Source organism: Microtus ochrogaster, linkage group LG4 (genome assembly GCF_000317375.1).
Source record: "Microtus ochrogaster isolate Prairie Vole_2 linkage group LG4, MicOch1.0, whole genome shotgun sequence".
Classification (NCBI taxonomy): Eukaryota; Metazoa; Chordata; class Mammalia; order Rodentia; family Cricetidae; genus Microtus; species Microtus ochrogaster.
Window position 1 is genome coordinate 16024219 of NC_022030.1, and position 25311 is coordinate 16049529.

Sequence of the window (25311 nt, forward strand, 5' to 3'; positions counted from 1 at the left end):
CAAGTGTACCTGACACACGTGCACAGGCACACAGAGTGAGAAAACCACATTCAAGTGCACCTGATACACATGCACAGTTACATGGAGTGACCAAATATATGCAAAAAAAAAAAACCCAGGGACTAATCTAGCACAAAATATAAGCAGGAATGATGTCCAAGGTCACATGACATAGACATCATTACAGGCAGATGGCCAGCTAAAAAGAAGAATGAATCAAGTGGTTGGGGTCTTAATTATCGTGGACACCCGACTGCCCAGCTGAGAAGAGAATGAAGGCTGTTAGGGAGAAGGTGAGTCAGTCAGTGATCCAATTGAAACATTCGATGCAGGCCTCCTGGAAAACAGTGCAGCTGAGGAGCAAAGTTAGAATCATATCTGGGGATTTGAGACGTCTCATTGTCTTGGTATACCCAGGATATTTTACTACTTCTCTGTATGTGCCTCTGAGCACCCCGTGTGTGAGTATTCCCATGCTCATGTGTCAAAGCGCACCACAGAAAGCCAGAGGACAACCTCTGGTTGGGCTCCCTGCCTTCTAACTTATTTGTAGCAGGGTCTCATTGTTGTTTACTACTGCTCATGCTTGTGTTAGCTAGCCCAGACATCTAGGCAGTCTTCTGCCTCAGGCTCCTTGCCACAGGAGCACTAGGGTTACAGCACAGCCACCACACCCAGCTTTAGAAGCATTCTTGAAATTTGAACTCAGGTCTGTGCACTTTCAGAAGTACCTTACTCACTCAGCCATCTCCCCACTTCACTGAGAATATTTTAAAAGATGTGTTTGGGGCTGGAGAGATAGTTTGTGGTTTAGAATGCTTGTTGCTCTGGCAAAGGACACAAGTTTGGTTTCCAGCACCTATGCAGAAGCCCAGCTTCAGAGACTGAATCCTCTCTTGCCCGGCAGGCCACCTGCACTCATTTGCACACATGTATAAAACTAAAGTAGTTATTTGTAAAAAGATAAATATTTTGTGATAAAAAATTAATGAGTACTTCAATAAAAGTCAATGCTTTTAGATACAGACATAAATATGTAGTATTAGCATAATTTAATAGCAAATACATTATTAATAATAAATAGTTCAAAAGCCCTAAGTGTGGAAACATGATAAGCTAAATAATCTTTTACTTCAAAAGAATAGCTACTAAGAATTTATGAAACATAGATAACTCAATGAGTTTTAACAAAAACTCTAAAAATTATGCTTTGTCAGCAACACCAATGTGCGTTCAGTGAAATATTTACTTCAGTTAATCAGTGAGGCATGGATGCTCTGAAACGTGAGCCGAGCTAATGCGATGAGAGGTAGAAATGAGCTGAATAATAGCTCACTGAAGAGGAGACAAGGTTCTGAGAAGGATGAAGAAATAAACCAAGAAACATGCAAACAAATTCACTAGTTTCACATTTTACAATTCTAAAGTATGTATGCTACTCGTAAGACCAAGAAAAACACAGAAGGCATGAATGTACAAACACTGGAAACGGCACAGGATTTCACAGCCACTGAGTAGTGCGGACAAGTCTGTGCTTGCAGTTAGACACTGGGGCAGGGGGTAAATAAGGAATGGTGGGCGTGAGAAAGGAGTTTGGCCAAACTCATTCATTAGAAAATAATAATCTGAATAAAGCGATAAAGCAATAAAATTACAATTATAATAACTTCAAAGTTTTCATTGCTAAGTAGCATGTGCCCTGCTGGCTTATGCTTAACCTGCTTTCTCATAGAATCAAGACCACCAGCCCAGGGGTAGCTCCACCCACAGTGGAATGGGCCCTCCCACATCAATCACCAACTAAGACTTAAGATAATGCACAACAGTCTTGCCTGCAGCTTGACTTTTATGGAGGCATTTTCTTACCTGAGGCTCCCATCTCTCACATGACTCTTGCCCTGTGCCCAGTTTGAAAATACCTATGCATCATGAGGTTCTTTCCTCTGGACTCCAGATTAGGCACACACATCACCAAAACACTGATTTCCAAGCACAAACAAAACACGAAGAGGTCCTTTATTAAGCAGGGCAGAGACAAGATGGCTGAGTCTGAGTCCTGAATTGGGCAGAAATAGCAGCAAATAGCTTTTCAAGTGTTAGAGGAAAAAGGGAGAGGTCTGTGTTAGAGGGAGTTAGGATGTGTTGATAAGTTCTGATTGGTATTTTAATTAGGTTAGTCAAAATAATGAATTTGGATTGCTGGAACTTGGTGTTTTGAGAGTTGTGTCTGGCTGTTCAGTCTCAGGAATAAGTCAATGGCCAAATAAGGGAAGAGACCTTGGTGACTAGCTTTAGGAATATAATCTAACAATTCAGCATGGGGGAGAAGGGTTAAAAGGCAAAACCTTTCGGTGCCCTGTTTGTCATGCTCAGGCCTGCTAGAGCTCTTCACAATTAACATAAAACTAGCCATCATAAAAAGAAACATTGATTTAAAAAAAAGAGGTGAAACCATTAGTTAAAGGAGAAAAGGTAACCTATTAGAGACTAGGGAACTTGCTTCTCCTTCACCACAGCTAACGCTATAAATAAAGGTGGATTCCAGATACACTGCAGATGTAAGTAGGAAATTTTAATCCATAAATATAATAACAGATGATGCAGGACACTGGCTTTATAACTTGAGTACAAAGGAAAGAGAGCCTTAGAAGCCAACCTCGCTGGAAAGGTCCTTTCAGACTCTGCAATAATATAAGAAAGCATGGAATGTCACAGAGATGAGATTTTACTTTATGCCATCGCATTGCTTAACAGCTAGAAATGTGGATGACAGGCAGTGGCCGGGGTGGGATGTTAAATGCATTTTCACTGTGTGTTAGAGGTTGTCTTTGCTACTGTATTGTTGCTATGAAGAGACACCATGACCAAGGCAACCTATAAAAGGAAGCATTTAACTGGGGACTCACTTACACACTCAGAGTGTGAGACTATGACCACCATGGTGGGGAGCATGGCCGAAGGCAGGCATGGCACTGGAGGGATGTAAGAACTAACATCTTCTCTGCAACTTGGAGGCAGAGAGATTGGGCCTGGCATGGGCTTTTGAAAGTTCAAAACCCACCCTCAAGGACACACCTCCTGGGCTGGAGAGATGGCTCAGAGGTTAAGAGCATTGCCTGCTCTCAGCCATCTATAATGGGGTCTAGTGCCCTCCTCTGGCCTGCAGGCATACACACAGACAGAATATTGTATACATAATAAATAAATATTTTTTTAAAAAAAGGACACACCTCCTCTAGCAAGCTGCACTTCCTAATCCTTTCCAAAACAATTCTACCAGCTTGGCCCCAAGCATTCACACATATGAGCCTATGGGGACCATTCTTACCCAAACCACAACAGAAGGTGGTGGCAAACATGTATCATTTAGTTAACCTATGATTGTATGATTTATAAAATGACACATTATAAGCTTGACCTAATCCGTCTTTCAGTGCGCGTACTGTATGGGGTTTTTTGGTTGTCCTGACTCATTGCCCTCCCTTTCACAGTGCTACAAGTACATCATACAGTGCTTGGTGATGTTTAACAGCTGGCCTCTCACAGAAACGCAGCAGGTGTTTGTTCAAGCACTAAAAGACTTAGAGAAATTTGATACCAAAGGTATGTTACCCTAAATAATTTTAAAACATTTATTTTATTTTATATGTAAGTGTGTTTTGCCTGCATTTATATAAGGACACCATGTGCTTGCCCAATGCCTGTGGAGGTCTAAAGAGGGTATTAGATCTCCTAAAACTGGAGTTACAGATGTCTGTGAGCCTCCATGTAGGTGCTGGCAACAGAACCCTGTTCTGCAACAGCAACCAATGTTTTTAATATTAATACTAAGACATCTCTCCAGCTGCACACTTTAAATATTACTCATGCCATTTATATCTTACATGCTGATCACAGAACTATAAAATGTTATGGCTCACAGTGTATAGTCTCTCATATTTTTGTTATATTGATTATGTTTCAATATTTTTACCATATAATTTATGAGAAATAAAAATATTTCATCATTATAGCCTTGCATGTTTATAAGGTCATGTTTTGTCTACTCAACAAAACTTATGCACCAATTATACTTGTGAACGTTTCAAGAAATATACAGACAAATTTAATGTTTATAAAATTCTATTACCCATTGTTGCTAGGAAAGAGTAATAGTAATGATATACTCTGAAATTAAGACATACATCTTTAATTTCAGCGCCCAGGAGGCAGAGGCATGTGGATCTCGGTGAGTTCAAGGCCAGTATAGTTTCCATAACTATAGGTATCTAGGGTTGCATAGTGAAGCACTGTCTCAAAAATGTGTTATGATAAGAATCTATATGTGAATTAAATATTCACAATTGCATGCATAAGTAAAAATAATAGAGAAACAGTACAATACTGTGTATGCTACTGTGTTCAGCAAAGCTTTTGTCTCCTTCCATCCCTTCATCCCTCTGAACCTTCCTTCCTGTTCTCTAGGGATAAATCATAGCGTTAATAAATGTTAAATTATAACCCCGGAAGCTTAGAATTACAGTAAAGTAAGAATAAGACCCAAACCCTCTGTTTGCCTGTGTGGGCTGGTCCATGAGTTATCTAAATCTCTTAAGACTTGTTTTCATATTATAATCATTTGTTACATCTGTCTTGTATAATGATATAATGAAGTTAGTCATGCTACTATTGCTCAAATCAATCCCAAATGCATAGCAAGCAACAGGGGCCACAATACCCAAGAAGAGCTCATGAGAAGAGAGTGACAGTGGTGGAGACAGGTAAGTGAATCACACAGCTAGGCACAAGCAAGGCTTTGGGTTCAATCTCAGACGGGGAAGAGAGGAGGGAAATGTCAAAGGAAGGGGGAAAGGAAAGGAAGGAGAGAGAATGGGAGAGAGGGGGGAAGAGGTGGGAGAGAGGAGGAAAGAGAGAAAGAGAAACATCAACAATCTGATTAAAATCATAAGGGAATCTAGCAAGTAGGGGAAATATGTTCTGAAATACTATCTAATGAGATTTATATATACTCAATGACAGAAGAAATTGGTATGCACACACACTAGGCTATCGAAGGTAAGACAGCAACACACAGTTCACAAATAAATAATTTAAACCCCGTGTGCAAAGTGTGACATTAGCAATGTGAGTTAAGCCTCTAAAAGGAAAGTCCTGAGATGGGGAGGCGCACTGTAACTAAACTCTGCTGCCTGAAGCTGAACAGGACCAACTTGTCAACAGGTAGTCCCCCAGCACTCTTTTCCTACATTGATGTGTATGTTGATGTCTTCCAGGGCTTCCTAATTAGAGGCACACACCCATGAGGTCACACATTTTATAACGTTGAGTCAGTGGGATGGTTTCCAGTTCACAGCTTCTTCGAGAACATGCTGGCAACACATGCAGACTTAGTGCAAGTCTTGCACACTAAATTAAGCAACCTGATAATGGCTTCATCATATGAATTAATCAACCAGATTTAACGGGCATAGCATGAATATGGGCAATTTTTACATTTTTTATCAGCATTAAGAAGAAATATATAAGAGCAAAAGTCTTTGTATTTTATTGAGATTAAATTGGTATCACTCCAGATTTGATTGTATAAAGATTTTTAATTATCATCTTACCCCAAAACACCACAAATAAAATGAGAATGAATAGAAAACAAGCAAAAACCCGAGACAAATGCTGCAGATGTTAAGTGTGGGTTTGAAACAAAGCAATGTACTAACAAGACTAGAGAAACTGAAAAAGATATGAAATATGTAGTAAAATAAATTTCAAAGTAGCAGACATAAATCCTTCCCTTTTAGGTAATTATATTTAATGTAAATTAAATGTGCTTTACTACAAAACATGATCCAACTCTATACATTTATAAAAGAGGGCATCTTTTGATTTAAAATATACAAACAGTTTTATGACAGAGGAATGGAACACACATTACAAATAATAATCAAATGAATCCAAATAGTTATGTTAGTTATTTTATAATGCTAAAGAGATCACATATTAATAAAATAAAACCGTTATAAACATATGAACCTAACATCAATGCTGATAAAATGCATGAGGCAAAACTAGTATTGAAGAAGAAATTGCTAATTCTACAGCTAGTTGGAAATGCAAATACTGCACTTTACGTGGTAGAAAGAAATTTAAACAGAAAATTAGTAGGATTATAAAATGCTTGAATAATACAGCAAACAAACCTTTCCTAGGAACAGAATTCTCCACTCAGCGGCACCAGAATACATGGTCTTCTCATGACCAATAGAACATCTGGAGGATGCCAACAGATAAAGCAGTGCCACGAGTCTAAACAGTCTAAACTGAGTTTACATCTGTTGAGCTGAGACTAAACAGATGGGAAGGAATAGAAATAATGCAGCTATGTTCTCTGATCACAATTGAGGAAAACTAGAAACCAATAAGAGACAGATGTGAAGATCTCACAGATGTGTAGAAAGCATCATTATCTCAACATAATTGCCTGCATTAAGAACAGCAGCTGAAGGATGGGGTCTAGAGAGATGGCTCGGGGGCTAAGAAGACTTAGTGCCCTTACAGAGAACCAAGATTCAGTTTCCAGCACCTACATGGCCACCCACAACTACCTGTAACTCCATCTCTAGAAAATCGTATGCCTTCTGATGTCTGGGGCACATATATGCACAAGTGTCACACACATGCACGCACACTCAGACACACACACCTGCATATAAAAAAATCTTTTAAAAAGAAAAACTTCAAAGCTAGAGAAAAAAGAAAATTAATCCTTAATCAAAAGGAAGGAAATAATAGAAAGATTAGAGCAAATAATAGTCAAGGTTAGAGCATAGATGAATGAATTGTGTATATGCAGTGTATGAAATAAAAGACAAACACAGTGGCTAGTGTCTGATAGTGGCATAATCTTCTTTATAACTTCTATATAAATACACTATATATACCAATGTTGAATTATTCTATATGAATTATATCTTAATTTCATTAAAAAAATTTTGTCTGGCTCTTAGGAAACATTTGTTCATTTGCTTACAAGGAAAGCAATCCAACCTCTAGATGAAAAATGCTTGCCATGTCCCTACAGGAAATGGCCTTGTCATCATTTTGGCTTTCACTGCTTTCCATTTCCGTGTCTCTTTAGCTCATGTAGAGAAGCACGAAGAACTAACTACCATAGGAAGCCCAGATTCCCATGCTGTCAGTGAAGGGCAGAAATCTGTAGGGATTTCCAAAACAACGCGGAAAGGCAAAGATAAGGCTGCAGAGAAAGAGAAGTTGGCCAAGGAAAAGCAAACACCTCGCTTTGAATCTCAGGTGGGTCCGATGCAATTCCCTTACTGAACAGACCCTGGTAGCACTTGCTGTCCCCCAGGACAGAGAGGGAGGCAGCAATAGGAAGAAATGAGAACTCACCATCCTAGACTCCAGAAATGAGAGATCACTAACATTTGAAAGATCCTATTTCTTAGTGGTGTTGTTGAAGAACCCAAGTTTGGCTGGATCCACAGATTCATCTCTCAGCGCCTCGACAGTTCTCTATCTGTCAAAGTTCGACACTGGGAAAGTTTTATCACCTCACTTTTGAAGCCATTTTAAAGAGTAAAGCTAAAACGCTAGGCTTCAAAAGTAAGAGAGAACTTTCCATCTGAGACTTAGTTCTCATTAAAATACTAAGAAAATCATGTAGGAAGCAAGGTCTTCTCGGTAATAATGAAACCAAATTTCAGTGAAAACTATTTAATGGTTGCAACCTTCTCTTCCTCAGTTACATTATTTCAGATGGTTACATTATTACTCTTCTTCAGTTACATTATTACTCTTCTTCACTGCTTTCTGCAAGCACACCAGTTTTAACCTTCAACTTGCCTGCTGGGGTCCTGGAAGATTCCACTTCCAGAGCCTGGTGACTCAAAGTCAGTTAACTATGAAAATCCTTTTTTTTTTTCCAAGTTGCTTTTGGTCATGGAACGTATTATATCAACAGGACAACATACATGCCAGCTTATTAAATAAAAACTCTTGGAGAGAATTTGGCAGAGAGCAAGGGTCTCTCTCCCTCTCTGATTGTTCAGGAATGAACTTTTCATATGTAAAAGTCAAAACCTATTTCTGCTCCCTCTAGCCCGTGCAATTGTTTCTATAGTCATTGAAGTAGCGCTCACTTCTAGAGTGAATCTGTAGTGAATGCACTCAGGGGCAGAAATGATCAAGTGTCTTCTTTACAATTTTTGAAGACACCATGAGTCACCATAACTATAATTTAAATTTTATTTAAAATTTTTTAAACAGTGTGTGTGCGTGTGTGTGTGCGCACGCGTTCACATACTCATAGGTACCATGATGCACATGTGGAGGCCAGAGGACAAAATGTGGGAGCCAGTTCTCTCTTTCTACCACATTTTCCCTGGGTTGGAACTCAGAGCCACAGGTTTGGCAGCGCACGCAAGCTTAACTGGCTAGATTTTATGTCTAAGCCAACACAGCCTAGAGTCATGTGGGAAGTCAGTTGAATAACCGCCTATATCAGATTGACTTGTGGCCATGTCTGTGAGGAGTCGTCTTCTTCAATGTTTGATGCAGGGTCGAGCCCCCTGTAGTTAGCACCATCCCTAGGCAAGTGAGACTTGGTTATATATGACAACGAGCTGAGCACGAGCCAGTAGGCAGCTTTCTTCTGTGGTTTTTGCTTTAGTTTATGCTTGAGCTACTTCCCGACTTCCTTCCAGTAATGGACCTCAAAATATCATCCCAAATAAACCCTTTCTCTTCTAAGGTGCTTTCAGTCATCGCATTTTTCACATCAACAGGAAGAAAAAAACCAAACTGCAACACCCATCAGCCTAATTTAGACTTTACTTTGTATAATTTGAAGTTGATTGCATAAAGTGATGCGCATAAACACTTGTCTTTCTTTTATGCGCATATGATACGTATGAGTGTGTGTGTGTGTTTGTGCACGTATGTGTAGATACATATATGTTCGTGTGCCTGTGGAAGCTCAGGATTAATGTTGGGAGTCTCCCTCAATCACTTTCCACTATGTTCATTGAGGCAAGGGCCCTCAGCTGGATTGGTAATTCATTGACATGGCTGCCCTAGCCAGCCAGTTTGCTCTGGGGATACTATTTTTACCTCTGAGCACTGGAATTCCAAGTGGGTTGCTGTGAACAGTCAGCATTGGAGCTCTGGGCTTCTGAATGCCACTCCTCACCCTTTCGAAGCAAGCATGGTTTATCTGCTGAGGCATAGCCTCAACTCCGAAGGCACAAGTCATAATTATACAATCCATTGGCTTCCGCAAGTATATACACCGTGTAACTGAAGGTAAAGTTGTATACTATGTTCAGAAGCCATTGAGGCCCATTTTGTCACACCTGTACCAGAGCGCCAGAGAGAACTCACCACTTGCTTTCAGTCACCATGGTACTTCTGCCTGTCACAGAAGTCAAACAAATACCTCACCCAAGCGAAACTACTTGGTGTTATTCATTTTACTAAAATGTATGCCTGTAGGATTCTTCCACATGGTGGTGTACGACAGTCTTGATTTTTGTTCAGTGTTCAGCAGACAACATAGGAACAGCTGTAAGTTGGTCATTCACCAGCTGATAAACCTTCATGCTGTTTACTTTATTTGCTATGGTTGCTGTGAAAATGAACACTGGGCACTCTTACATAAGTCTTGTGCAAATTATGGTTGGATGTCTCTACGGTAAGTAGCTAACAGTGAAATCACAGTTTAGGCAGTGAATCCTAGAACCCCCCTAGAAGAGAAAAGCATTCCTTTTATAAAACTTTTTTTCTCCCCCTAGCCAATACCCACTGCTCACTCTCAGCAAGAAGATCCAAACAAGCCCTACTGGGTTTTGAGGCTGGTTTCTGAACACAGTGACTCAGACTATGTGGATGTGAAAAAGGACACGGATCGGTTGGATGAAATACGAGCCATGAAGCAAGCTTGGGAGGCCACTGAACCAGGAAGGGCTATCAAGGTCACGTGCCGGAAAGGCCGTTCTTATTCTTCCTAGGTAGATGTGGTCTGAGACATGAGCCCTGTCTCAGCCACACGGGATTTCTCTTAGGTGTGGGATTTGGAATTGGATCAGATACTAGCTGAATTGTGACATGAGGTGTGCCAAACTATGAGGCTCTTCCTCCACCCCCTCTTTTTTACATAGCCGAGCAGGGCTGGAGCCACAGCTGCCCTGAAAAGCCTCAAGTGAGAGCAAGCAATGTTTAACGTGTTTTCCTACAAGGATCAGCTTTAGAATAAAAAGTATGTGCTTCCCTCTGGTGGAATTTCAGTGCCTATGTCACCTTTCTCTTATGAAGTGGTTCTCAACCTTCCTAGTGCTGTGACCCCTTAGTAAGGCTCCTTACATTGTGGTGGTCCCCAATCTTAAAATTATTTTCTTTGCTACTTTCATAACTGTAATTTTTCTACTATTATTAATCATAATGCAATTTTATTGGAGATAGAGTTTGTCAAAGGGGTAGCGATCCACAGGTTGAGAACCACCACGTTATAGTGAACCAGATATTTTACCTGCAGTGTTCCTTTTCCTAATTCAAGGTAAACGAGGCAGATAAAAAATTATTCTGAAACAACTGGATTTAAGATAACATTCTTTGTATATTAGCTTAGCATGGTGGGTCGTGCTCTTTCTCTTGCTTGTTCTCTGTCGTAATCTACAGACTGATGAAATCACAGAGGGCTCTGAATTTTAGTCAAGTTAGAGAGGAGTGGGCCTGGTCTAAACTACCTTATTTGTGTTTCCTCTTTAATCTTCTGTATTCTCTGAGCACATCAGCTTGCTTCCGTCTGCTCTGCTTGCTGCTTTTCAATGAGCACACAGGCTGACTGATGTCTGTCTTCCAGGCTGCACAGGCCCGTTTGAAGTACCTCAACCGGTTCATCAAGAAGCCATCTGATGTCCCCGGCCAAGAAACTTTGTCTGCAAGCCAGACTCAAATTAAAACCACAGATGAAGGTCAGTGGAGGCCACCCAACTTCCCAGGCATTTGGCAGGGCCTCCTTAGTGACAAGGAATTATTTCAGAGTTTCTGGTACTCAGGATGGTGAAAGGCCATGGGGCTTCACATCAGGACACGAATATCAAACCTCTTGTACTTTCTCTTCTAAGACTCACATGCCCATTCTCCACACATGAGTGGAGGTAATTTTCCCTACTTAAGCAAAGTTGAAGAATATGGTACGGTGGCCCTCACCTGAAATCCCAGCATTTGGGAGGTAAAGACAGGAGGCTCAGAAGTTTGTGCTCACCCTCAGCTATAGAGTGGATTCAGGGCCAGCCTGGGCTACAGGAGAGTCTGTCTTGAAAAGGAAAAAAAAGATAAGGAAAAGATGGAAGCAGAGATGAAATGAGGTGGTTACTCAGTGTGATGGTAGTCATGCGGAATCGGAGGCAGTCCTGTTACTGCCATAAATTTGGCACCTTCTTAAGAAGAATAAAAAAATTAATAAGATAATCATAATGAAGATAACTACTTATATGGAACGTTTGTCATGACTTGGAAACTTGCATTTCTTAAATTACACTTGACCCTAGTGTCCAAAGGTTATCACTCCCAAGACCTACAATGTCTATCAAAATGCACAGGCATTCTAGACCCTTCTAGGACATGGTGATGTCTTTGCATTTAATCTATGCACATTTTCCTGCATGCTTTAAATTATCATCATAATTCTTATAATCATAATTCAATCTAAGTGCTTATAAGTAGTTGTTATGCTATATCATTTAGAGAATATAAAGGCAAACAATGTGTATATGTATGTGTATATATATTTATGTGTATGTGTATGTTCATCACCAGTAAAACTAACATAGAACTAACTATGCAGTAGATAACAAAATAACATTTTCAACTACGTATTTCAAATTGTTTCGTACTTATTATGCTATGTGTTTGTGCATGTGCATGCGCATGCTGTAAGGATGGTCGCCATACTACACATATAGAGGGCGGACAACTTTGCTAGTCAGTTTTCTCCTCTACATGGACCCCAGGAGTTGAACTCAGATCACTAGACTTACATAGCAAGCATTACTTTACCCTCGTGGGCATCTGTCATCCTTTAACCATATATGTTTAAAATGATGTATTAATTCATTAATTTTTATGTTTTTTATGTTATGTATGTGTGTTTTCTGCTGCATGTATGTTTACATACCACACGTGTGTCTGGTGTTCAAGGAGGCCAGAAGACATCATCAGATCTCCTGAAACTAGAGCTATAGCCAGTTGCCATATGGGTGCTGGAATTCAAATATGGGTCTTTTAGAAAAGCACCTAGTGCTCTTAAACACTGAGCCATTTCTCCAGTCCTGCCTTAACAAATTCTTGATTAGTGATTACTTGACTAAATCCATGGATACAAAGCCCAGTGATACAGAAGACAAATTATATTTTATTTGGCATTTATACACCAACTAATTGATGTACTTCTTGATCTCCAAGGTAGAGAAAAATCTCAATAATATTTCTACATTCATGAGAAACAAGAGACCCTGCAAGCATGCAGACCTGGCCCTCCTTTGAAACATTTGTCTTCTCATACATGCCCAACTATATCCAAGTACCACTGCTCTAAACTTATATGGAGGCAGAAGCAATTCACATCCCAAACACTGCATTTCATTCAAATTAGAATATAATGCAAAGTAAATCACCTACAATGGATGAATAAATAGGAGAAGAGTGCATGGTTAGCATGAAATTCAGGGTTGGTTATTACGGTTTCTTCATGGCCTAGAAGTCACTGTTAGAATCACTACTAAGGAAAATCCTCCTAGCTTTAGGATCTTCACAAGTAAGAACCCCCTTCAGTTTTATTTTAAGAAAATTTAATGCCAAGTCTTACTAGTTCCTTCCCAAAGAGAAGTGCCTTGCCTATGTACAGTGGTTCCAATACTTAAAACCTCACTTCTGTCAATATTGTCCCAGTTTCTAAAAGCTTCTGATTGTATGTGGCTTTCATATTCCAAGAGGTTGCCAGGCTCACCATACACTCATGCCTACACTAGTCATATCATGCTTTGACATCCTGATGCTGCAAGTTAGACACTGCAAAGCTATGAAATTGTGTCCTCCAAATCTGAGCTCCTAGAAACAAGCCTTGTTAGATTTGTTTTGCAAGTGACTTCGTGGAGTGCAAGTTATTCTTTTTCAGGAACGTATACATTATGCTATAGGAGAAGTAGCAGGAGGTGCTGGGAAAGACGCAGACACCAAAGAAGTGCCACCACATGCAGCAGGAAGTGCACCGTTGAAGAAAGAAGACATCAAAGAAGTGCCACCACCTGCAGCACCTACAGGAGGAGGTTTGCTTTGGAAGAAGTGGCAGCTGTCCAAGAGCATCAAGGATCTGTCAAAGTCTACAGGCAGTGATAGCAAAACATCTGTAACAGGGAAGGAAGAGAAAGAGCAGAGTGCACCTAAGGAGACTGTTGGTGAGTTCTGATCTGGCTGGTAAGGTAAGATGGACACTTGACTTTGAAACAGCAGTATACACAGATTATAACACACATGTGAAACTGGGGCTCCCAAAATAGAAAAAAAAAAGTGCATCTGTCACAGTTGGCACCGCAGCATGGCTCCCTGGGATATTAATCTAGAGTTCTCTCATCGTAGCAAGACCTATAGTAAATGCTGGAATTAGAAAAAATACTATTGACTAAGAATTCTTTATCCAGTAAAAACCATTGCTAAGCCGGGCGATGGTGGCGCACGCCTTTAATCCCAGCACTCGGGAGGCAGAGGCAGGCGGATCTCTGTGAGTTCGAGACCAGCCTGGTCTACAGAGCAAGTTCCAGGACAGGCTCCAAAGCCACAGAGAAACCCTGTCTCGAAAAACCAAAAAAAAAAAAACCATTGCTAAAATCTTAAGTCAAAATGGGAGTACAGTTATAGTTTAGTGGTAGAACTCTTGCCTAGCACATGCGAAGTTCTAAGTTCAATTTAAAGCACTGAAAAAAAAGCACACTTAAAAAAAGAGGAAGTGATTAAGGAAAAATAGGTACATCTTCCTGAAGACAAACACCAATAGCTGTGAGTCTAGAACAGATGGTTTAAAATAAGTATCTGGATTAAGATAAAATGACCCCAGAAAGTAATTCAGATCCACAAGAAAAGCTCATTATGTAGGTATATGTTTGAAGAAATCAGAATCCTATTTCCAAATTTTTAATTGATTTGAAAGTAATTGGAAAACTGTACTGGTTGGCTTCTGACACAAAAGCAACGTGCCAATAATAGTACAAATGGTGGCTGAGGAAAAGGAGCTGTGTAAGAAAAATGTATTATCTCCTGCTTTCACAAATACCAATGTGATCCAAATAGTGGGAAATGCAAATGTTTATTATAAAAACCATTCTCAAAGAAATGAAAATGGTAGCATAACATAGTGAAACCATCAAACATGGCCAAGGCTAAGAGGGGAGTCTTTAAGGATGAACGCCACCTTCAAAAAAGTACGATTGCTACAGCTCATGGAGCTGAAGTACTAAGCCAGCTCAAATTTAGAAGGAAAGAAGTAAAAACCAGAGCAGAAATAAATGAATTAGAGACTGAAAATCAAAATATGAATGAATACCTACACTTGACTTTAAAAAGGAGGGGGAGGACTCAAATAAGCAAAAATAGGATGTGGAAAGAAATACATTAAAATTAACAGCAGAGAAATACAAAAGTGGTGTTAGCGATTATTATGAACAACTGTTTGCCAGCAGTGACCTAAAATAGATAGGCAAGCTTCTGGACATGCAGCTTACAGCGATGATGAGGGCCTGGGCTGGGAGACAGCTCAGTAGCTAAGTACTTGCTATGGAGCAGAAGGACCCGAGTTCAGGTCTGCCCCTCACGTGCATGGCAGCTTGGAAACATGTGGATCCCTGAGTTCACTGACCAGTGAGTCTACTGAAACAATGAGCTCCGGACTCAGCAAGTGACCATGTCTCCAAAGGTAAGGTGGACAGCCATAGTGGAAGCCTCCTGTTGAAGAAGCTTCTGTATGCTTCCCTCCCCCCCCCCACACACACATGCACCACACAATTTAAAATAAAACAAATCTGTAAAAGCCCTGACAAAGCAAATACAGCAACACATTAAAAATATTATTCACTATGATCAAGTTGGATTCACACCAAGGATGTAAATATAATTCAAAAGATCATTAAATTGGATATGCCACATAAACAGAATAAAGGGCAAGAACTCAGGGAGGCTGGGCCAAAGTCAGTCTGTCAATCAGAAAATTGGTCTTGTGATAACTAAGCAACCCATACAGGGTTTCACGGATCCATGCATGAGGATGAATGCCTGGTGGCCTAATTCTCTAGCTCTAGAAATTCTGTATAGGTATATTTTGTCTGTAAACATTTTTTTCTAATATTGGAAGATTTGTTATTCTTCCTCTTGCCCAGTTGTTCTGGTAAGCCCTTGCAGACTATGTTGAATGAAAGTGATGAATGTAAGCATCCTTGTCTTATTCCAGACCTTAAAGATATTTTTTGACTTTTTTTTTCTGTTCAGTAATACTAGAATTGGTATCCATATGACCTATGTCTTACTTGAGAAATGCCCCATGAAGTAAGAAAAGGCAAGCAAAGGAGGCAATCAGAGAAGACGACATACTTTGCAATGACAACCCCATTACTTTCTGGAAAGCCATCAGTAGGATCAGTAGTTGAGTGGCGGTGAATGGGAGAAAAAGCAGCCGTGCCTGGAGCCTTTCTGGGTCAGAGAATGCTCTCTCAACGATATGTCAATCCACGGCTCCATACAGTTATCCAAACCCGTACAATATTCCCGACCTAGAGTAAACACTAAAGTAAACAATGGTGTTTGGGAGATGGTGGCCCTTGGGAAATATCAACAATGGGGGAAGTTGTGCATGCATTGGAGAAGGGTTAAACTGAGCAACTCCAATAACACTGTGAATCCAAAACTACTCTTAGAAATAAGAATTGAAAACATAGAGAATGAAATGGAAAGATTTTCTTCTTTGTAATTACAACTTTTATCACGATCCTAATCACAGTCACTTTGGGTAGAGGGCTAGGGTTGGGTTAGTGAGATAAAGTACCTGCTTGCCATGTAAGCCTGACCATCTGAGTTCACTGTCTGCCACATTAAAGCCAGATGCGGTGTCATGCGTCTGTCCTCCTGGTGCTGCTGGAGATGGGAGGTGGGCATAGAACGGGTTGGAGGTTCGCTGGCCAGCTGGCCGTAGTGTGATGTACAGCGGCAGCAATAAGAGAAATCCCTCTTCACCAAGGTTGAAGGTGAGAGCTGACTCCCAAAAGCCATCCTCTGCTCCCTGCCCCAACTCCGCGCATGCACCGTGTGCATGCTAGCACATCAAAAGAAAGAAAGAAACAAATAAAAACTTACTGTGGTTTGAAAATCCCTTAAGAGGTTAACTACCAATATTTTACCTCGTGACCCAACTCATTCCTGCTTATAGGAGATGTTTAGGAAACAAACCTAGGTTGACCAATGTAGACTAATGGCTCGCATGCCAGAGCTTCTGGGGGAAGGGACACTCTGAATATAGAAGGACAGGAACCGGTCTGGATTATGCAAATGTCTTAAAACTGGGTTTTTATGGTGATCCAAGAACCTACTAGATTTATTTTAAAAGTATTGCATGTATCCTTCAGATGAGGTAGGTTTTTTTGTTTGTTTTGCTTGAAAATGATGCTTTCTTTTTATTTTAAAGACATAGTGGTCTGGAAAAGTCAAAAGGTCATTATCATCCAAAGGTTAAAATTCTTTATTAAATCTGCTCATGTGGCTCCCTGTGGGTCCATGGAGTAAAAGTTGGTCCTTTGATCTTCAGTGTATTCATTTTATATATTGTTCAATCCAGAGGAAGGTGTAATAACACGTCTTACGTACATTTAAATTCCAACTCCCATAGTGCTCAGCATGATTTTCAGATATTTTTTCAAGCTCTTTCAATTTTGAATCATTTAATTTGTTTACAATGAAACTTTGTAATTTAAATAAGAGGCTATTTTCCTCCCTCATTTAACTGCAAATAGGAAAGAATTTGTTACTATTCTGATGTTACATATTCATATTTTTACATCTTTTACTTAGCTATAGACAAATTTACACAAAAGGATAAATATGAACTAAAATTCATAAGTGTTTTTCAAAAAATAATAACAAAAGTACAGGGTTGTTTCTTAGCAGAAAGCATTGTTTTCAACCAGAAGGAAATATAATAGCTATTTAGCTATTTACTTCTGGAAGCCTGTGTTTGCTTTCCAACAGTACCCCGTCCACGATCTCAGACAGTTCTGGAAACGTCTCCACGACTCATTCGAAAAGCACTAGAATTTGTGGACTTCAGTCATTATGTACGGTGAGTTTTTAGCAAAAATGATTAATGCAGACAAGTGTGTTCATAAAATGTTAGATATAGCCCCAATTGGTAATTGCTAAGTAACTGAAAAGTTGAAATTAAATGCTTAATATGTCTTCATTTTGTTTGTCTTTAAAGCTACAAGATTATTCATCTTATATTTCTCAAATATTTTATTACATTGATTATCAACTCATTTAAGTGACTTTTGTAAAAAATTAGTCTGAACCTACATAAAGTTCTCATACTACCCACGACTATTATTTAATGAAGTTACATTTTCTTCAGAACTTAATAATAGGATTAATAGAGCCTGTTGCGCATGTTTTTGTTTGAGAATGTCATCACTCTTGTGAAACTGATAAATTTAAATGTAAAGCCCGCACAATTCTCATAGTTTTGGAACCAGTTTCATAGTCACCTTATTTAATGATTTTCTGACACTTCCCATAATATTTTCTAAAATATCAATGAGTCAATACACAGTACCTAGCCCAATTTTTAAAAAATAATCTTTTATTCCACTAACTCTCGTGTTTGGTTTGATTCAGCCCAGCTCACTGTTAACACAATTCTAAATTAATTTGCATTCTGAAGTATTATTTACTTTCAAACTCTCAAAAATGATGCTCTTATTTCATCTGACATTTGATATCAAGGAAATCAAGTGACGAGGCTGTGCTGCAAACAGAGGAACTGAACAAGCAGCAAGCAATGCAGAAGGCAGAAGAAATCCACCAGTTCCGGCAGTATAGGTCCCGAATCCTTAGCATCAGAGACATTGATCAGGAAGAACGTCTTAAGCTAAAGGATCAGGTTCTAGAAACATATGGAGAGATGCGGGTAAGTCTAGCAGCACCTCTGACCACATCTGTCAGGTTCCTTGGTAACAGGAAAAAGAAATCAAAGTTACACATCTGAGTAGAAAGAATTCATAGTATCCGACTCTAAAGGTCATCACCTCCCAGAAAGGCTGGGCATCCATGTATCTCCTTTCACTCACCGTCTCCTTCAATCCCACTAGCCTATCATAATAGGAATCTATCTTAAGATGGAATGAATGTGAGAGAGGCCCAGACACTATTTGTGAATGTATAAAATTACAGGCTGAGCACTCGTGACCTGAGTTGAGACAGGCAGACCCAATGCTGGCTGTGAAAAATGCTTTAGAATCTGCCTGTTTACTCATAGCGTCTTCGCAGGATATCCCACAAGCCCAGCAGGCTGGCACCACGGATATTATGAAGTGAAAACAAAATGAGACAATGATAATTAGGCTTAAAGTTACAGATCACAACCACAACTTTTGACTGTGGTAACCATTATCTCTGTGCCTCCCGCCCCCCTGCCACACACACACACACACACACACACACACACACACACACGTCTGTAGCAGTGTGGAGGTGTTTTATAAAGACACCTCCAAAGAAAAGTTTTCTATGCAGTGGGAGACAGATTATGAAGACAAGACTATGACAGAAATGGAAAGATGCAGTAAATGCGGAAGCATGACTTCCATCTCTGATGACAGAGACTTGTTGCTTTCTTCTCACTCCCTGAACACACATACACACACACAAATACACTCAAACATGCTGACACAAACACACACTCATACACTCAAACACTGCACTGACATACAGACACACTCTTACACATACTACACCGTACTCTTACACACAGAGATACAGGCAGACACATATATATTGCATGTGCACATGGATGCGTGCACATGCACACACACACACATGCACACATACACAGAGAGCTATAGAACTTTCTAAGTATTTTAGCCATAGTAATACTGGATCCTCCAGCACAGTATTGCTTACTGATGTGGAGGAATCTGCTCGTTAGATATCTCTTTGTTTAGTTCAATAGGCATTTCAAACAAAAATCTCCAAATATTAATTGTAGCAATTTTAGCCTTCTCTCTCATTTCAGGACAAACATGTTACTTCACCATTGTCATCTTAGAAATTGACAATCATAACTTCTCTTGTTCAGAGCAGAAACCTTTGAGACAGTCCTGCCTGTCAGTCTTCACCCGTGATCCATTATCAAAGGCCACATAGTCTACTTTGAGAATCTATTGGAAGCTCCACTGCCGCCACTCTCTCTATAGCCAGTACCCCAGTGCAGACCATTGTGGTTTCTGGCAAGGGTCTTTCTACAGATCCCTCATTGATCTAGTTAGCTACTTCCACCTTTGTCTTTCTTTGATGTGGTCTGTCCTTAGCAGCCAGAGGGCTCTGTCATTCAGGATAAATTATTTTCTTCTGTGGTAACAAACAATCTCACCATTCCAGTGACTTATGCAGGATCTGCTAAACTTGTTTTCTTTAAAGGGGGGTGAAATTTTTTCCTCTGTGGGATCTTTGACTGTTTATCTATTTGTCCATCATATCTACTGCTTCTAGTAACCTCATCTTACCAATATTAACACATAATCAATGTTAATACTTAACTAAATGAGAACACACCAAATAAACAATACTTTATTAAAACAAAGCAAAACAAAACAGACAACAGTCAGATTTGCTCCAGAGACTTGAGCTCACCAAGCCCTGGCGTTTCTTATCCTAGGCACATGTCTAGTGCAGTGCCGTGGGTTCTGCTAATGTCTACGAAGATTCTGAATGAGGCTGGAAAAGATCATTTGTGGAAACTGTGACCACATTGAACTGAGCATGGCAGTTGGGTCATGCCGCGTCTGTCCAGAATAGCAATTATTTCCATTCAAATTGTATTGGTTAAAGAAATCACACGTTTACTAAGAGCTTCAAAGATGGGGTCAACTTTGGTTGATTGTCCAACATAAAGAAGTTTAAAACAATTACCTGGTTGCTGTTACTTTGTTATAGTAAATCTATCAATCTAATATGGAGGGCCATGTTACCTTGAGCCTGAAAAAGAATGGGGAAATATTTTATTGATTGCACTAATGGTATGATCATGCCTGGTTTTGATTTTTTAAGTTATTTTTCTATTTTTAAGTTACTTCCTTATTGTTTAAAATGAAAGCTTAATATATTTATAATAAAATATGAATGCATTTTAAACATATCTCTCCTAGAGAACAGACTATAGATAAAAACGGCCTTGGTTCACGTTTGTTCTTATATTTTCAAAAGGAAAGAAAAGGAATTGTGTTTCATAAAGGAATTGGAATCAATGAATGACTGTTAAATCGCACAGATTCAATATAACAAAATACATTATCAGAAATAGGGAGTTTCAAGGTTATGGACTTAATTTCTGTGTTTAGAAGCCAAGCTATTGCAACAGATAAGGATGTGTAGAGAAGAGAAACCCAAGAATAATACATTCTTATCAAGAGGGAGAGAATAGCTCTCTAAAAACCCCTCAGAAGTTTATTGGCATGTGTTCAACTGACTTGGTACACATCCTTAAGATGTTTGTATCTTGCTCACTCACTCTTCCCAATGTGCACATACTGCTATCTCATGCCAGTGCATTTTGCTCTAGGAATCCAATTTTATGGAAGTTATAGTAAGTTTATTCCATCAAATGCATTGTGAAGTCTGATTCTGGCATCCAGCTATTCCAGCTTCTCAGTAGAATCATGCCCATTGCAGAACAGTGGGGAAAACCCTCATAGAATTTAGCATGAAGAGAAAGCTGACATTTATAGAAAGTTTTCTTTATTCCAGTATTGATCTATTAATCCTTATTATTCCATGGTATTGAGATTGAAGAAGTCAACAGCAGTGAGGCCTTCTCCATATTCAGAGAGGAAGGAGAAGATGAGGGAGAAGATGAGCAAGAAGATGAGGGAGCAGCAAGAGGTCCGGAGAAGTATAGCTAGCGAGACTGAGGATGAGTCACTAATGTGACATCCGGTGAGCCGAGAGAGGTCAGCTGACCGCAGAAGAGACGGTTAAGTAGGAACAGAATCAAGAACTGCTGTTGAATGTAGCTACACACTGGTGGCCGGATAACAGCTAGATAGTACTGTTATCTACCATGCTGAGAACGAAAGAAAGATAGCAGGTTAACTGTTCCTACTCAGAAGGTCTGCAGCACAGCCCTGGTATATCTTGTCAGAGTTAGAGCACAGGTGGGGCCTAGTAATCTCCCGAGCACAACTGTTGTGTGAAGGACAGCTGGATTCTGAACTCATCTAAGGCAAAGTTCCACTACCAGAATCTCTACCAATGTCTCTGACATTTGTTTTTCACTTGCCTTGTATCACATATTCCTAAACGTTCAAGGAAAACCTCGCTCCCATCTTCAGTGAGTTTCCCCATTAATGTGTTAGCATGAGGACAGGATAAAGAAAACGTATTTATTTTCCTGCTGCTTCTGCATCATTATCAGAGAGACTGATTGGCTTGGGTTTGTTTTGGAATAGGATTCAGTAGATGAAGCCCGGCAGAAGATCCTTGACATCCGGGAAGAATACAGAAACAAGTTACTGGAGGCTGAGCGCTTAAGGCTGGAGGCTTTGGCAGCCCAGGAGGCTGCAATGAAGGTGGAGTCAGAGAAGAAATCTCCAGTTTCTGACTCACAGAAGAAGAAGAAGCCGGGAAAGAAAAAGTGACCGAGAGGTTCTGTGGCACTCTCTTCTGTAGTGGAAGGAGTGTCGAAGGCACTACCACTTTGCCTTTTGCTAAAACATAGAACAACTGAAACCGGAGAAAATGTTTCCCACTCAGTTTCTTCATTTAAATGTTCACTGGTGTTCTAATTTCACTAAAATTGCTTTTAAAAAGGTTTAGATTCTAAATAAAATTGTGTTACATTTCGAATATTTTGTATTAAATTTGTATGTGTTTGTGTGTGTGTGTGTGTGTGTAAGTGTGCACACCCATTGATATACATTTACGGGTCAGAAACTCTTTTGGGGAGTCTGTCTCTCCTTCCACCTTGTTTGAGGATGGTATCTAGTTTCTGCTGCTATACTCCAAGCTTGTTAGTCCACAGGCTTCTAGGTGAGATAATTCTGTACTCACTCCCCATCTCACCATATGAACACCAGGATTGCCATGTGCTAACAAACATGGCATACATATATTTCAGGAATTCCTACTCAAGTCATAGACTCCTTAGCCACTGGTTTGGATCCACTGATACATCTTCCCAGCCCTGAATTTTAAATATTTTTATTTTTAATTATGTTTATATGTGTTTGTGTGTATGTCTGCATAAATGATCCACCTTCAGAGGCCAGAAGTTTGCATCAGATTGCCTGGTGCTATGTGCCATCCCTTGTGGGTTCTGGGAGGTGATCTCAGGTGGTCTACAAACACAGCAAGCGCTCTTAAAGGCTAAGCCATCTCTCCAGGCCCCTGAATTTTAATTGGTAGCAAAACAAGATCCTAAATGGGTCAAGAGGGTTATCTTTGAAAAAAAATGAATGAAAATAAGTATTCATTGTTTATTTCAAAAGTTTTAGAAGATTAAGAAGGATTCTTCATAATTGTACTATTTTTAATGCTGAAATTTAGTACAATGTTATTAAGTAAAATGTTTCTAGTGCAACTGACAAGGTGTCAAGAATCATAGTGAGCATGATGACCTGGCAGAAGCCACCAACACAACCCTCTGTGATCTGCTGTGGGACAATGATCTGTACCCTGTCCCTTGTATTTTAAATCAACGCTGATTGGCCAGTAGCCAGGCAGGAAGTAGAGGTGGGACAAAGAGAATTCTGGGAAGGGGAAAGTTCAGTTTGCAGTTGTCACCCAGACGAAGAGCAAACAAGCTGTGACTGCCTTGCCAGAAAAGTTACCAAGTCATGCAGCTAACAAAGACAAAAATTATAGGCTGATATAGGTTATAAGAGTTAATAAGAAGACTGATATACTGGCCAATCAGCATTTATCTAAAATACAAGTGACAAGGTCCAGACCCCTGTCCCTCAGCACTCTCAGTCGGTAGAGCATGAGACTCTTACTCTTAATGGAGCTTCAGACCCATCTGGTAAGAGTCGACCACTGAGGTTAGGAGAGCCATTGCAGCAGCTAGGGTCTGCATGGAAACATTATACTCTGTGTCTGTACACTGACTGATTAGCAAACGTGATTCTTTTCTTCCTTTATATTTATTATTTATTTATTTTTACTTTTTTGAGACAGGGTGTCGTAGGAGCCCATTCATTCATTCCCAGCTGCTCAGACCTGAAATAATCCCTCAGAAACTGTATTAATTAAATCACTGCTTGACTCTTGTTGCTTACTGGCTAGCTCTTACATCTAGAATTAATACATTTCTATTTTTTTATTTTAGTATGAAGCTCGTTGCCTACCGGCACATTTCAGTTGTTTCTTGTGTCTTTCCCCTCTGGGAGCTCCATGGCATCTCCCTGATTCTGCCTTCTTTTATAACAGGAGGAGCGGGCTGCTTGTCATCCGGCCGCTTGGCAATCTTATACCTGAAATAATCACACAGAAACTGTATTCATTTAAACACTGCCTGGCCCATTAGCTCTAACTTGTTATTGGCTAATTCTTACATCTTAATTTAATCCATGTCTATTAATCTGTATATTGCCATGTAATTGTGGCTTACTGGCAAGATTCTAATCAGTGTCCATCACAGGCAGGAGATCCATGGTGTCTCTCCTTCTGCCCTTCTTCCTAGCATTCAGTTCTGTCTTCTTTGCCTACCTAAGTATTGTCCTATCAACTAGGCCAAGGCAACTCCTACACCATTCTTTCTCCCAGCATTCAGTTTAGTTTTTTTCCACCTAGTTCTCCTCTGCTCTATCACAGGCCAAGGAAGAGTCTTTATTCATTAACCAATAAAAGCAACACATGGACAGAAGGACTTCCCATACCAACAGGGTCTATGTAGCATTGGCTGACCTGGAACTCACAGAGATATATCTACTTGCATGTACCCCATACCTTCCTCTTTTCTCAAAATTGTTAAATGAGGGGAAAACATGGAAAGGAAAATAAAGATTTTGATAAGGGAAAAAATGAGCACCCATTTAACACAAACTTTGTGTACTGTACTATTCTTATAAGTTGGAAAAAATAAAACCCTGTAAGATATTGAATAACTGGGGAACTGGCATGTAATTTCCAGTTCCTGAGCTTTCTGTTCCTTGCCATACAAGGGATCAAGTATTTCCTGTGACACTAGAACACTTTTCATAACTAGATAACCAGATGTTTTAGGTTTTTGTTATAAATGAACAGGCAGGCTGTGGTGGCACATACCTTTCATCATATCACTGGGAGTGGTGGGAAAGGCAGGCAGATCTCTGTGGGTTTGAGGCTAGCCTGGTCTATAGACTGACTTTAAGAACAGCCAGGACTATACAAAGAATCCCTGTCTCAAAAATCAAACGAACTAATCAAACAAACAAACAAAAACAAACGAGCAAAAATCTACTTGAAGGATCCCGACTACAGCTCACACATGTGCCCCTTCCTGAAGCTATCAGACTACTGAAACACTAGTGCCCACAGAGAATTGGAATTTCCAAGGGAATCTCTGCAGGGAAGGAAAAAGGTTGAAGCCTGATTCCAGTCACAGCAGGATTTTGTCTCCAAGGAAGAGATTCCACACAGTTCTGACAACTGCCATGTAAGACTGACTGAAGGGCAACAAGAGATTGGACCAAGCCTTGACTGCACAAGTCAGAACCCAAACCACAGACTTAGGAAATCTACTGGGCCTCTTTATTTGTTCTTTTCTTAAATGTTACCATATTGAATGAATTTTCTTTCACTGGTTTTAATTATTCTTTTTTTTAATTAGCACATTGAGGAAGGGTGACTGTCTTTGTTAGGGTTTCTATTATTGTGAAAAGACACGTGACTATGGCAACTCTTATAAAGAAAAACATTTAATTGTGGTAACTCTTAGTTCAGAGGTCTATCCATTATCATCATGGCAGGAAGCAAGGCAGCCTGCTGGCAGACATGGTGCTAGAGAAGGAGCTCAGA

At 39.8% G+C, this 25311-nt stretch overlaps 1 protein-coding gene across 1 annotated transcript in view; it reads left to right on the forward strand.

Moving 5' to 3' along the window:
- Nucleotides 1-22161, forward strand: part of Adgb (androglobin) — a 115497-nt gene extending 93336 nt beyond the window's left edge. The window contains exons 28-36 of the mRNA XM_026786396.1: nucleotides 3492-3603; nucleotides 4199-4228; nucleotides 7133-7305; nucleotides 9804-9983; nucleotides 10871-10982; nucleotides 13209-13466; nucleotides 17296-17386; nucleotides 18046-18229; nucleotides 21765-22161. Coding sequence (XP_026642197.1) covers nucleotides 3492-3603; nucleotides 4199-4228; nucleotides 7133-7305; nucleotides 9804-9983; nucleotides 10871-10982; nucleotides 13209-13466; nucleotides 17296-17386; nucleotides 18046-18229; nucleotides 21765-21953 — 1329 coding nt within the window. The 3' untranslated portion in view covers nucleotides 21954-22161. The remainder of the gene's footprint in view (nucleotides 1-3491; nucleotides 3604-4198; nucleotides 4229-7132; nucleotides 7306-9803; nucleotides 9984-10870; nucleotides 10983-13208; nucleotides 13467-17295; nucleotides 17387-18045; nucleotides 18230-21764) is intronic.
- Nucleotides 22162-25311: the final 3150 nt, after the last annotated feature.